This window comes from Mugil cephalus, chromosome 11 (assembly GCF_022458985.1).
Source record: "Mugil cephalus isolate CIBA_MC_2020 chromosome 11, CIBA_Mcephalus_1.1, whole genome shotgun sequence".
NCBI classification, from domain to species: domain Eukaryota; kingdom Metazoa; phylum Chordata; class Actinopteri; order Mugiliformes; family Mugilidae; genus Mugil; species Mugil cephalus.
In genome coordinates, this window is record NC_061780.1 from 19977420 (window position 1) to 19992248 (window position 14829).

The 14829-nt window shown below is 45.9% G+C and overlaps 1 protein-coding gene across 27 annotated transcripts in view; it reads left to right on the top strand.

Annotated features, from left to right (window-relative positions):
- The first annotated feature begins 620 nt into the window (after positions 1 to 620).
- Positions 621 to 14829, top strand: part of rims2a (regulating synaptic membrane exocytosis 2a) — a 126423-nt gene continuing 112214 nt past the window's right edge. For 14 of the 27 annotated variants that reach the window (XM_047599521.1, XM_047599513.1, XM_047599516.1 and 11 more), the window contains exons 1-2: positions 622 to 858; positions 1444 to 1638. In XM_047599521.1, coding sequence (XP_047455477.1) covers positions 1460 to 1638 — 179 coding nt within the window. In that variant the 5' untranslated portion in view covers positions 622 to 858; positions 1444 to 1459. Of the gene's footprint in view, positions 859 to 1443; positions 1639 to 14829 lie in introns of all 27 variants that reach the window. The other 13 variants (XM_047599522.1, XM_047599523.1, XM_047599526.1 and 10 more) reach the window with 5 other exon arrangements.

Below are 14829 nucleotides of genomic sequence, written 5' to 3' on the forward strand. Positions count from 1 at the left end.
GGTGTGTACAGGTGCTCAGGTTTTATCTCTATGCCTTTTGGTAAAGCTGTCCGTCTGAATACTATCTGGAAGGTTTGAATTAAGATAAATGTTAGAGCTCATGGGGAGTTCACGGTGATGCACTGATAACATGCGTTTTAGGGGATTTGGGCGTCTGTGGCGACACAGTCTGTGGGCGGAGCTTAGCATCAATAGATGATGTCACTGATGATGCTTTATTGCACACCTGCAACTACTGCTCATTGATATAAAAGACGTGTAACGGTCAGGAGCAGTATAATATTTAACATTTCCAGTTTCTCACAGAGTGCATTTGTTTTGTCTGACGCACAATCTAGTAATTAGAAACATTAACAATGAGTGAACTTGCTAAAGCCCCCCCACCCCACCTCACTGACTGTGCTCATGATCTGGTTATGAAATATGCACGACGCTCCAGCTGCTCTTCCACTCCGTGTTTTTGCGGCCGCTATCCTCCTGCTGTCAATGAACATCCAGCGCGTCCCCTCTCGCCTTTATTCCTCTACGTGTTTCCATCGCTCCGCCTCTTCTTCCTAGCTGGATATTTCCCCCCTCCTCCTCCTACTCTCTCTCTCCCTATACTCTCTCTCTCTCTCCCTCTCCCTCTCTCTCTCTCTCTCTGTCATTGCATCCATTTTTGTGCATTTAAGAAACCTCCAAGAATTGCCCACCTGGATGAAGGCGAGCTATAACCAGAGTGACGGACCCGAGGGTTAAGGACCGAAAAACTAAAACGAGGACGGACCGGACATCTTTTATTCCAACATGCGAGTAAAGCCCCTCTAAAGGATGGCAGCGATGGGTTAGACAGGATTTAACATGACTGCAAAATAAGAGGCAAGAGTTGCTGTTGCTTTTTTAAAAAAACACAGTTTTTTTCTACTTTTTCTTTTCTTTGTCTTTTCTTTTTTTTAATACCTGGACGTCTGGATGGAGGCTTGTGTTTGGAGTACCCGGGGGGTTCTAGCCTCGCAGCCTGCTCTCTTGATTCTTTTAAGGGCATCTAATCTCGAGTGTTTTCTCTCAGAAATGTGTTCATGTGTCAGTCCAGCCTGAATATTTCCGTTTCCCTGCTCGCAGGAGACGCTCGCTGGCTCATTCGGCCTCGGCGGTGTTTGATAAGCTCATCAGGAGCGTTTAATAGCTGAGGACGAAGCCTGTAATTGATATTTTGACGCTTATTTGTGCAGCACGGTGTAACGTGTGCATGATAACCGCTAACCAAGATGTCACGCTGTGTGTATTAAAGCTAAGCGGCACTGCCTCCTGCGAGCCGCCAATTCCAACAATTATATATGCACTTATTTATTTATTTATTCTAGCGGCGTGAAAATGTGAAGGGGGGGAAACGTCGCCCCTTAGATGCTGCTGGTTGACGGTGCCTCTCTCGTTTTTTTTGTTTTTGTTTTTTTGTTTTTGTAGCCACTGTGTGTAAAAGATGTCTGCTCCACACGGGCCCCGCGGCGGCCCTGGCCCCGCCGCCGCTGCTCCCTCAGCGGCCGGCGCCATGCCGGAGATGCCGGACCTCAGCCACCTCACCGAGGAGGAGAGGAAGATCATCCTCGGCGTCATGGACCGACAGAAGAAGGAGGAAGCGAAGGAACAGTCGATGTTGAAGTAAGGGGGAACACACACACACACACAAAAAAACGGCCGGAGGTAGCGAGAGTTGTCGGTGCTTGTTGTCAGCGGGTGTTCGTGGGTTGTTATTAGCCACAGCGTGAATTTCTCTAACTGTCTCTCGGTTGAGACACCGGGGGCTCGTGTTTCCTCCTAACAAGTCGTCCACTAGCTTGTGAGATACAGCCCCCCCATCCCTTCCCCGTCCCCATTCCCCTGGCCCGGCTCCCCTCCCCTTCAGAAACAACTTTTATTTTAACGAGGGGGGGGGGGGTTACCAATTTTATAATGCGGCACTCATTCAGACCTCTTCCACTTTGTTGTGGCCGTGGCGGTACTACCTACGGTGGGCTGGGTTGGCAGCGACGGCCGCCATTTTCACGTAAAAAGCACGCCAAGTCGCTTAACCTTTCCCCACCAACGTCACCGAGATTACACAATGTGACACTGGAAAGATCATTTAAGGTGTCCTTTGTGGCGATGGCGCGCGCTGGGTGTGTGTGATTTCGCCGTTAAAGTCTCGGTTGATCCTGCCCTCTAGCCCTCCTCCTCCCCCCCTATCCTCCCCATCCTCCTCCTCCACTCCCCGCTCCTCCTGTGTACAGATGTCGCTCGGAGCTGTTTCAGCACCACGGAGCTGTCCACTGTAGGGCTTTAGTTTTTAAGGTGGACCGGAGAGTTTCCGTCACCATGCTTTAACCTATTAACGTGGGCGGAATACACCTGCTTTGAAGATATGAAAACACGCGTAGCTCGTGTATTCTCAGTAAAATAACAATAACAATAACAATAACAATAATAATAATAAGAAGAAGATGTTGTGCCTCTTAGTGAAGCCAGGCTTATGTGTACTGAGGGATATCAGGGATGGTGGCCTTAAATCTTTCCATCCTGTTGATTTCCTTGTAGTTTTTCTTCTTCTCTGAAAGGATGCCCAGGAGATAATGTATTTGATTTGAATCACAGCACAAATATATCAGGCTACATTACAAGTGTCAACTGTGTCTCCGTTCCTGCCAGAGAGCTGCAGCAGCAGGTTGGCTGGTGCTGCAGCCTTCCAGCACGCGTGCACCATCACTGGGAGCTTTTTAGAGGCATTAGAGCTGCTGTTTTCCACCATCTCCGGTAAATATTTGCACCAAGGCGGCGTTCCTAATGGAGAGAAAGTTGTGCAATCCCCTGCCTAGTGCTGCTGCACGATAAACATGACTCATGTACTCCAAGACGCGGCTACCTCAGCCGCTGCGGTGCGTGCAGTGTGATTCATCCAGGCCTTTTCCGCCTTCCCTCCCCATTCCACTGTCTTTCCCCCTCCTCCCCTTCCTCTCCCTAACAGTGGCGTGTTTTTCCTATTTCCCTTTCTGTTTGAGGTAAGGGGGGGTTGTCACTTTTAGTCAGTGTGCCGGTGATGTCTGGCTTGTCATGGCTGAGCATGGGCAGAAGAGCTTGTTCTTTGCGACCGACATGACTAACTGACTTTCTCACAGCGATGTTAGGGAGCTCTTATCGCAGGTCATGCAAGCTTAACATGTCGGCAGTTCAGGTACACCCATGTGTCTCTTCATCAACACATCAGTACACAACACTTCCATCCTGGTTTGCTGGTTTCTGTTTCTGGTCTGCCATTGCTACCCGAGGGTTTAACACACCAGCATGACTACACCACATAGCTTCTGACAGAAGAGGTGGATTAATTCCAAGTGCTGTCACCATTTTGGTGTTTGTTGAGCCATTTGGTGTTTGTCGAAGCATTCTTCTTAGACAGCCCGACTCGTTTGTGGCCTAATAGTAAAGTTTCTGTAAGTTCTCCACACCGCAACACCATGTCGGCTTGGTTTTAACGTGCTCTGTCCATACCTACAAGGTGACTCATCATGAGTCATCAGAATGGTAAATCCCCGCTTTCTTTACCTATGAATCACGCAAGCATAACATATCCTGAAGCAGCTTTAATATGCTCAGCCCTGGCATAGGTACGAATGCAGCGGATTAACTTGTCACTGGATGGTTCGTAGCCTTCCCAGCAGTGTCGGGGAAAACAAACAACCCACACCGCAACATCCAACCTTATAGCCTGTGCATATCTGCCGTCGCAGTCACGGTCCAATCTCACAGCGGCTTGGACGGCTTCTCCGGAAAGTGGCGGTTTGAACATCCAAGTGTGTAATGTAACAGAGGGAATCCTGGGAGGATGGAGGGATGGAGAAGAGAGAGCGAGAGAAAGAGAAGCCTCCAGCTGCAGGGCTTGCCAACTTGCTGTCATCTCACTGGAGGTGCTACAGAGAGCGTGGATGGAAATCCAGCGCTGCTGACTCGCATGTAATTAGCCGCTCTCTCTTAGCCCGCTCGCTCCGAACAGTCCAGCGTGTGTGTGTCTGCTGGTAGAAAATGTGCTGCGCCAGTGAAAAGTGCATTTCCTCAAGTGCATATCTCCTAGCGAAGTCTTAGAATTCAGTCCTGGAAAGCCCATCGAATCTGCCCCCACTGAACCACATTTAGTTCTTAATTCTAACGTTTCTACTTGAAAACATCAACAGAATTCCTGACTGTAATTCAGCATGGCTCCAGGTGCATTTTTTCCCCCCCATTATAAAGAATCCTCTAGAGCTATCAGCTAGCTTGACTCTTTCTGCTTCAGTGAGTCCCTGAGCAGTACAGTAATGATGGTGAGGGGACCCCCCCCCCCCCCCCCCACTTGCCCACCCACCCAGACCCTGTGTATCCTACAGGCAGGCATTAGCTGCCTGTGATGGGGTGACCCACAGAACGCCCAGGGCCCCACTTCTCCTTTCTCCCTGCTTCTCTGGTCCTCTTGAGGTGTTTGGTTCTACTGGATGGTGGTGGTGGTCTAGGCTTGAAGGTGACACCTTTCTTTTCGCACCTATACCCTTTATTGCTTTGTCATAGTTTTTAGTTCTCTTGCTTCACATATCATTTCCTGTATTGCGCTGTATTGAGCTATGAGCTGATAGCCAAAAAGAAAAAAAAAAGCAACGTTCTCATCATCTCATCTCACAAACCTATCATTCGCAGCGACTATCGTTTTTCGTCTGTCTCTCCACTTTGAAGACTACATATTTAGATCCAAATAAATACCTCCTCATCCTCCCCCTCCTCTCCGTGACAGCGTTCACCTCCTGGATCGGGGGGACTGTGTCATTTGCTCAGAGACCTCCTTTGGCAGTACTAATTATACTGGTTGCCTTGTAGGAGGGACTCCCACTGAGACGCAGCTATTCCGGGGCGGCGAGGTGTCTGCCGCTCCGCCGTATACTTGGGCCCTCCAATTTAATTGCACACAACAAAGGATGCCCTGTATCCTGCAGCGTTTCCCTGCGCGCGGAACACTGAGGAGCAATAATACAAATCTCAGTGTTAAACATTTTTATCTAAGGTCCCCCGCTGCAGACGACTCTTAAAAAAAACAACGTGAATGAAATGTCTTCATGCCTGGTGCTATGAGCAAGCTGAAAAAAAAAAACTAAAGATGCTCATCATGAATTGAAGTAGCTGACGCATTAAATGAGCAGTCTGGCGATTTAATCCTCCACTTTGGAAAACGTGTGAGAGAAAGGAAAAACGAATTGGATAAAATCAAACTGGCAAATTTGCAACCTGGCAGCTTTTTGTTAGGACCTCACCTTATATGATGAAGGCTAATGCCATTCATTCATTCATTCTCTCTTTTTAACATCAGCTGTCTGTTGTTAGATGACAACCCTCACCCTGTGTTAGGAAAGTAATTTTAGAGATTTAATTTCCTTCCTTTTCATTAACTGTAGACTTTCATTGATTCGCCATTCTTCTGACATCTCTTATCCACGCATTGGTTTAGAAAAAAAAAAAATGTATCCCATTCCTGCTTAGCGTGCACGTTAGCATTTTTTGCTGGGTGGCGTTAAACATGAAGTGCATTGACCTAGAATTAGCTTTGATTGATCACATCCCATTTCCTTTTTCCGTTCATCCTTCTCTTCCCCCCACCAAACATGCACACTCACACACCTCGATGCCCCCCCACTCCACTCCACCCCACCCACCCCCCTCTGTCCTGGTCATTTATCTGATAGTGCTAGAGAGCTCAGCACACCAGCTGGGGTCAGAGCCACAGAGAGGCCTTGCGTCCCTGGAGGCTACAGGATCTCAGCCCCTCGGAGAGAGTAGCAGTGGTTGAGTGCTGTACACACACACACACACACACCTCAGAGGCTCCCCTGACTTTGTTGTCCTACTGCACACGTTGATGCTTTTTATTTATTTATTTTTTATTAAACGATGCCAAGTGGCAGATTATCTTGAGAACGTAAGTGATCAAAAATGGATAAAAATAGATGAAAGGGAAATGAACACAGACTATGTGATTGCCACCTAAAATCTAAGCAAAACATTTCAGGTCTGCAAACTAAATTTAAAGTTAGATGAACCCTAACACTAACACTAACCCTAACCCTAACCCTAACCCTAACCCCTACATTGGGATAATTCCAACTATTTGCCAAATAAAACCTAAATATCCTGCAAAACTAGAAAAAAAAACAACATATTTTAAAATCGATACGGTGTATACAATTAGTATAAGTCTTGTAATATAGTGCCGTTCATGACTCATTATCCTATAACTCTGCATAACCTGCTTCAGCAGCACTGGTCTTTATTACAATGAGGCCAATAAAGAAAATTTAAAGCCAAAAACAAAATCCAAACGCGAGTGAGGGAGACCTACGGTTGTGAAACAAGGCGAGGCCATGCTGCTCAGAAGCTATGCATTATATACACACACACACACACACTCTCTCTCTCTCTGCCTTTCTCTTGTTCCCTTAGCTCACTCACCCATGCTCTCTTGCCTCCCCATGCAAAGAGCAGATTCTGTCATGAACGGTCCAGAGTCTCCCATCCCCCATCACTTTCCCCAAGGGAGAAAGAAGGAGAAAAGGGAGAGATACAAAGTGGAAGAGAGGATGTTGCCTTGACTCTGTGAAGCAGAGTGCACGGCAAATGAATACATCATCATGCTAATTAAAGTAACAATGTGTTTTGGCTGGGGAAGGTTGCCATGCTGTCAAGAGGTTCGGCTTGGCTGGACGGGAGATCTGGTTAGAACGCAATGGCCATCATTAAAAAATATATACTATATATATACATGTATTTACAAGTGGCGCCTAAGCAGGGCTGCTGAGGGTTGCCTTTTACAAGTCGCCCGTAAGCCTTTCGTAACTTGTCACATTGCCTTTCAGTCTGCACCTGCATGTGCTCCGTTTCTGTCTTCATTTGTCTTTCAGTGTATTTCATACCATGTGTCTCACCAGCTGGCTAACGTTTCTGAATGTAAGCTGCAACTGTACGACATGCACCGACCAGGCCTGCATTACAACCACCATCCTAGTATTGTGTAGGTCTCCAAAACGGTTGAGACTCATCAGAGAATGGATGTGGGTCTTCTGAGGGTGTCTTGTGGTGTCCGGCAACAGGATGTTGTCAGTGGGGGGCTTTGGGTCCTATTAGTTGAGGGGAGGGACCTCTCTGCATCCCACAGACACTTGACCAGTTTGGGAACTTGGGATCTAGTGAATGTGTGAATACGTTTCATGTTTTTTTGAGTTGCTATGCTATGTTTCTATGTTACTATGTCCACTGACCATATCTGCCTCTCATAAGATGTTTGGAGGAAATAAAAAAAGTTCGTGAGAGTCTTAAGACTGAACTGGGACAGCAAGTTTAGTTGACATGTGGGGGTGTTTTAAGCCAAGGATTGATATGCGTTCAGTGAGTGTTTAGTGCTCTTTAATCACATGCAGTAAACGAACAAACGTTGCCCAGAGGTCTAGTAAGAATTTTGGACATCGCTATCCATAAAGTGGAATCTATTCAGAGCTGATTTTAGTATTTTCCGTCGCTGACAAATTTTCAAGAGGACACGTGAGGATAAGCTGGGAAGCAATAGGAGAGGAGAGTAAAGTATAGGAGAGGTCAACTTCACGAGGAGGAGAGGAAATGAGAAGGGACGAGGGGGCGAGGGGAGAAGAGAGGACAGGAAAGGAGAGGAGAGCATCAGAGAGAAAATGAGAGGACAGACATTGACGTCTGTGATGCTATCAGGTCTCATTGCTGATATGACAGCCTCAGTCCCCATTGACAGAGCAATCAGCCTGCCATCTCCCACAGCCTGCTGTTCTCCTGCGTGGCACAGCACAGCACCGGGTTCTATTGTCTCTCGGGGCTTTGTTCTAAATAACATCTGCGTTCGTCAGCATGGGCTTTATTCTCTTCCGGGCTCTTATCCCTCAAGCGAAGTTTGTGGGGATTTTCCTGCCCCTGGCCGTGCAATTTGAAAATGCCCTTGGCAAAACATGAGAGTAGGAAAATGTTTCAGAATGAGAGGTATGTTGTTGTTGTGACTAACAGAAGGATTATGCATTGTTATGCTTCAGGACGAAATTATTCCTTTACGCTGTACGTTATGTAATTAGAGCCTCGAGCAGCTTTAACTTCTTTTATCATTAAAAGTAGCCAATAACTCAGTGGCAAACTGGTGAAACCAGGAGCAGGTGTATTGGGATGTTTAATTCACCAGCTGCAGTTAACTTTGTTCATACCATAGCTCGCACTTTGTCTTTTTTTTTTCTTAGAGTACCTGAACGTAGCTTCAGACACGAGGGATCCTGGACTGAGTCCAGACAGGACCCAACTGCAGATCCAGTAGTACAACTAGGACATGTGGCCTGGTGTTATGTAATCCCAGCCTAGACTAGCCTGAATAAGAGCGACGCCATAAAATAAAAAATATGGATATAAATAAATTGATGTGTGGTAAAACAAAGAAAGACAGAAAATGAGATACATTAAAAAATGCAAGATTGAGCCCCTGCCAAGTAAGAGCAAGGAGAGTGGCATTGTGACAGCAGAAGGCACCGAGTAGGGGACACTTTATCACTTTTATTGCCCCCCCCCCCACTCGCCCTCCCTTTTACGGAGCCAGTGTAGTGGAAGATATACAGCGTTTGACCGTCCGAGGGAAGCCTGGTGTTCCTGAGGAACATTTGTACCTGCTGTAGAGTAGCTGGCAGTGTTGATGTTAAACGTATCTCTCAAAACCCCTGGGTAGAGTGGTGATACACTCGAGATGCGTTCATCGCAACACACTCCAGGGCTGGGCGCTACACCAAGTAATGTAAAACAGAGAACGCATTACTTACTGTTTTCTCTGATTGTAAATGGAAAGTTGTGGATGCGCTCTGGGCTGTGCTCAACGGTTTTGTCTGGTTTTGACACAGCTAGATGGAGATCAGATTGAGAGGCCTCAGACATGTTTGTGTCTAATAACTACGTAAATGCTTGATCTGATCGTTTCTCTCGTGGTGGAATAAAACATTTTTTAAAAGGAAGGGACAGAAACACAACGCTGGTAAAAGTTGTTCAAATGACAGAGATAAATGAAAACGTGTGTCTGTCCTTATAAGGTCCATCCGTCGTGGTCATCTCTTTCTATTGAATAAAAGTACTGTCAATAAAATTTGAGGAAATAAACTTCCTGTTCTCCTACATTACCAGCAGATTTAACAGACCACACTAAACAGAACCACTCATTCGTACATCAAAAAAAGTCTAGTCTGAAGTTTTGAGGCATGTAAATATATCCAGTATATCGGATCGTTTGATTTAGTGAAGGAAATATTGTCCGATGTAACATGTCTAGTTAACGTAGGTGGAATGTGGCACCGGGTCATCTCAAACTGGCTGCATTCAACCAGTGACAACTCTCATGCTGTTAGTTGGACTATTAATACAGGAGACACTCGGCAAGCAGCCAGGCACCGAACGGACGGCAAAGCCTGTGGTCACTTAAGCGTCCAGGAAACCCAGGCACGAAGTCAAGGAAGCTTACAGTGTCCGACAATGCATAAGACAGAGGACCTTGTGATGGATAATCAATTTAGTTTATCAGTTCAGCTACGAAATGGCCACAGAACTTAAGGTAAACTTAAAATAGCAGTTTAATAAAACTAGATTTGCTTAGATAAAAATGACCCACATTCATTCGTAATAACGCTCTCTTTTTGACATTTGTTATATGTGCTGCCTTACAATACATTCCATTTTTCTGTTCTTAATATACACACCTGTTGTAAAATGGCTTTTCCAGTTTGCAATTGAGCTTGTTCAGTTTCGCCAGTAATATTGTAGCAGCTGGTAGGCTAATAAAGTTATTGTGCAGAAATGTTATATTTTACATGCTCGTCAGTGCACTTTATATCTTTCGTCAAATTTGGTTGAAACTGAGCATGCTGGTGTCAACCACAGAGGTTGTTTCTCGCTACTTCCAGCTAATTCAAGCTAATCAGCCTGCTTGCTTTAGTTTTGCATTTAGCATACTGACATGAGGGATGTCAGGTTTTCTTTTCTAACTCTTGGCACAAAAGAAAATAGGCATATTTCCCAAAAGTATTTGTTGAAGTCTTTCTTCTTTTGAAGCTTTACACATGTCCCACACGTCCTGTGCTTTAGCATTAATAGCTACTTTCGTTAGCTCAGTTTTAAGACCAATGAGGCAAAATGTGTTAGTGTCAACCAGTGTCCACTTAAAAAGCTAACTACTAAAAGCTAACTCTGGAGCACAGCTGAATTGGCATCCTTTTGTATGAGTGTTTTACTTCAGGTTAAGTAAGTTAAGGAAATTAAAATACGGTAATTTTCATGTTGTAGATTCTTCGAAATAGAGGTGAACCCTTGTCAAGATATCATCCTAGTTTTTGACCCTGCAGTGAGAGTGAACCTAAGTTGACCTGCATCAATTTCTAAATTGTTGAGTTTAAATTTTGTTAATTAAATTTACTATTAAGCCAAATATATGTCAGAATACAAAAAAATGAAATTAAAGCTAACAATTAAATTCTTTGTTAATAGCCTTCACCCCACGAAGCTTTGCTCATCCGGTGAGCTAATATATTTACAGGAGGTTATTTACACAAGGCGCTCTGATCTCTCCTCCCCTCTTGTGCGTTTGTGCGTCTGTCCGTGCTCTGCTCATTGAAAAACTCAGCTGGTTGAAGCAGGTGCAAGCTGGTGACTCAACCACGTGTGTGCTGCTGAGCCGGTCCTTCAAATACGCCTTTGTGTAGTCAGAACCCCCCCTATTCAGTGCTTTTTCAAACGCGTCCATCCCGTTTGTGTCGACCACACGCGCACCGACACAGTAAACTCGGTGAAACACACACAAAGCTCATGACCAGACAGTAGAATTTATTATGTAATCATTGGTGCAGTGTTGGAAAACTGTACATAAGCTCATGCATGCCGTGCTCATATCACAGGCTGCTTCCAACATGCTAATCATAGGATACCTTTCTATTTTCCACTCAAAATATCCTCCGTAGAAGTTCTATTTTTAGCGCCTTTATTGGCATTTCTGCTTTGTTGCCCCACAGAGAATTTGCATTTCAGATTTATTGCTCTCCCGTGCCGCCGTAATTCACGTCCTATCACTTTGCATTGGTTTTTGTTCTTCCAGCGGGGGATCGGGAGCTGTTCAGTAGCATTACGCTGCTTTACATGTACAGTAGATCCAGATGCTGCTGGAGGTAGATTACAGAAGCAGCCGACTGACATAAATAGGGGAGGATAAAGAGCAGCCACTACGGTGACGTCACTAATGCAGCCGGGGCCCTTATATAAGCCCCCTGTTTGAACGCTGCACACAGGCACTACTGTGTAACCTACTCTAGGACATACTGTATGGCATACAGAACGCTGCTCACTCTGCCTAGGGCTGAAGGTGGCTTTGTGAGAGCTTTAAATTCAGAGATTCAGTATCTTGAACATTACGTCCGCACGTGCGTTCACGGTTGCTTGGCTTGTGTAGTCTGGCGTGCACTACAGTGAGTCGACACTGAGCGTCAACAGTGCGGAGGCCCGTTTTTTTTTCATCGCCATCAACTGACACTGATCGGGAGAGAGCTGATATTGTGATCCCGGGATCCTGCTCCTCGACCCAAGTGTGATGGAGGATCTCCCGCTAATCCCTTAATATCACTCGCCCCACTGAGATACCGGCGCCACCGTCATGGCGACGCCAGGATGGCCTGGATGCGCAGCAGCGGAGAGGTGGAGGGGGGCCGTCCGCAACGTATACACAGACGTCCTCCTTTGTGAAACATAAATGCAATCATTCGAAGTAATATCTAAAGGCAGGACGTTTAAAGCCACCAGGCAACGGGCACTGAGAGAGGGGCGGGGGCTGTGCTGGCTATAGACGGCGAGCAGAAGCCTTGTCCTCGAGGGGGCGGGCGGCTTCTTGGACGGCTGGGCGGCTGGTTGGCTTTTAAATCTGCACAGAGAGGCGGCTAATGCAAGGGAATCCTTTGATTTGGGATTTTACAGCAGCTAAAGTCAAACAGATCGTTCCGGCATCAGACAGATGTTGAGAGCAATCAAGTTCAAGTTAATTTCAGTCCTGCATTATTGTGGCCACATCTGTTTATTTGGAGGAATGCGCCTGGGCTTGTCTTTAGAGCGTGTGTTTTCTGTGGCCTACGCAGTGCACAATAACTGCCATGTGGTAACCTAAACCAATTAGGCATAACATTATGACCACATTCCTAATATTGTGTGAGACTGCCTTGTGCCTCCAAAACAGTTGTGTCAGAAGATGGTTGATTTACTTCTTCTATCAGTTGTTTTAATGTTATGACTGACCGGTGAGAGGCGTGTAACAACATATGGCATCAACAGAAATGTTTCTGCAGCATGCTGGACGTGACCTGTGTGCAGCGAGGTGATATCAGATTGCTCCCGAGCTCGCCTGCCTGTGTACACTGTATGCATTTTAGTTAAGCGGGTTAATATAGACATGCTGTGGTGATGAATTGGGACAGGAAGGAGCAGAGCAGGCTGGGCCAACAATAGGCAAGGTATCTATTACCTCTCTATTGTTAGCCACGGCTGGGCTATTATTATAGCCCTCAGTGAGACACAGACAGCTGACTGCAGTTTCAGTACAGCCCATGTACTCCTCCCAGCCAGGAACAAGAACGGCAGAGTCGAGAGGTTTCTCTACCTGTTTATGGATAGGCCTGATGGGGAGTCTTTTTTTTTTTTAGAACTTCTCTCATGCTCTTAGCGAGTCTTATTTCTGTGATAAAACTTGAGCCACTACAACTACAGGACGAGTCCCCCACCAGGGAACCCAGACGAAGAGGCAGAAACTGGGCTTTTGCTGATTATGAGGCTGGAAATAATAGCGGGATGGCGAGTAACAGGCAGAATTGGTTCACAAGGAGCAGTTTAGACGCTTGCCCGTTTATAGTATAGGGTTAGAGGAGGACACGGAGCTGCGTTCAGCTGTGTTTGTCTAGAGATTGGGTTGACGTAGGGGCGGGGTGCGGTTGATCCAGCCGCGGTGGCGTTTCGAGAGTATTCCCGGTGGAGCCATTGGTGCCTCGCATGGGAGGAGTTGTGACGTTAGTGTGGGACAATGTCAGCTGCCAAGAAAGTGCTGATCACAGACATAATAAAATGTATCTGTGTCAGGATGAATAAAGTGGGCTGGCAGGAGAAGCAACCAAGCGTACGCGCACACGGAACGACACGTTTGTACACACGCCATTACCAGAGCAAACAAGCACATATGTGCAAGAACACAAACATGGCCTATCACTGCTTCTGACTGCTCATGCCGGTGATGCACGTTCCCACCGTGTGATAAACAGCCCGAATTGAAAGGAATATTGTACACGTGTTCCTTGCAGTCTTTTGCATAGAAGTACACTTGTGAATGTGTGGGCTGCCGGGTGATTAGCTGACTCTTTGCCACTTGGAAATCTCTCAGGAGGGGAGATATGGAGCAGCTCAATTGAATCCTGGCAGGTAATCTAAGGAAACAGATGGATTTTAGTTATATTTGGCTGCAGATTAGCCACTTCCCTGTTGCTCAGAAAAACCTGCCGTTGCCAACTCCTGTTTGACAGTCTGAATATTAGTTCTTGGTCAGGAGGTCTGGCTTGTGCTCCGTTAGATTTCTTCTGATCAGTGTCCCCCGTAGATTCAATCCTATCTGCGTTTTCCTAAGGCCCAGCTGTGGTAGCTGGCTAACCCCTCTGCACCGAGGCTCTTGCCCTCTCACTGTCCCTCCTGCCCCTGCCTATCGCTCCGCGCCAGCGACCCGTGCCAGAGAAAGTTATCAGTGCTCTATCCCCTGCCCCTAATCCTCTCGGAGGTGGGGAGAAAGTGTTAAGTAGCACTTTTCCCGGCGTTTATTGGAAAGGTAGAATGAACCCGCCTTTAAATGAGCGTCTATTTTTAGTACGCTCTCTCTTTTTTCTCCGAGATTTGCAGGTAATGTACAGTAGAGGTGGTACAATGGGGGGATTTCTGTTTCATACATCCTGCAGGGATAATGCTGACATTTTCATTCGCTGCATGTTGGTTTTCCATATGTGGCTGGCAGAAGTACAGTAACACACACTTAGAGGGGTTTTGGGAGTAATATTATGCTGCTGCTTTTACACTGGCAATGTTTTTTTTTCTGCTAGGCTGTAAGTCATTGTTTAATATTGTACACCGATCAGGCATAACATTATGTCCACGTTCCTAATATTGTGTAGGTCTCCCTTGTGCCTCCAAAACAGTTGTGACTTATCAGAGAATGGACATGGGCCTTCTCAGGATGTCCTGTGGTGTCTGGCAACACAATGTTGTTAGTGGGGGAGCTTTGGGTCCTATGGTGTGAGGGGAGGGACATCTGTGGATCAAGCTTGCTCCAGTGCATTCTACAGATACTTGGTCGGTTTGGGATCTAGTGAATTTGGAGGTCAGGTCAACCCATTGTGCTGTCTAATTAAATTCATACACTAATTTAATCAAATCAAAGCTACACAAGGGCTCGAGTTTTAGACTTGATTTACACATCAATGGTCATAATGTTATGCCCGATGAGTGTATTTTAGACATTTTGTACAAAAATGCAACCATTTGGGCATCGTTGCAGCCTTTGTACTGTTTTCTTTGGGTTGTTGTTGTAAATCTTTATGGTGCAGATTACACATTCAAAGAAAAACATAAAGATAAAAATAAAGCAAATTAGAGATACCATGACATCATATAATCTTAATGTGCCTCATAGCAGATTTTATTTTTAAACTCATTATATACGGATTTAAATGCGCAATTTTTGTATTTTGTTTACCGTTTTCC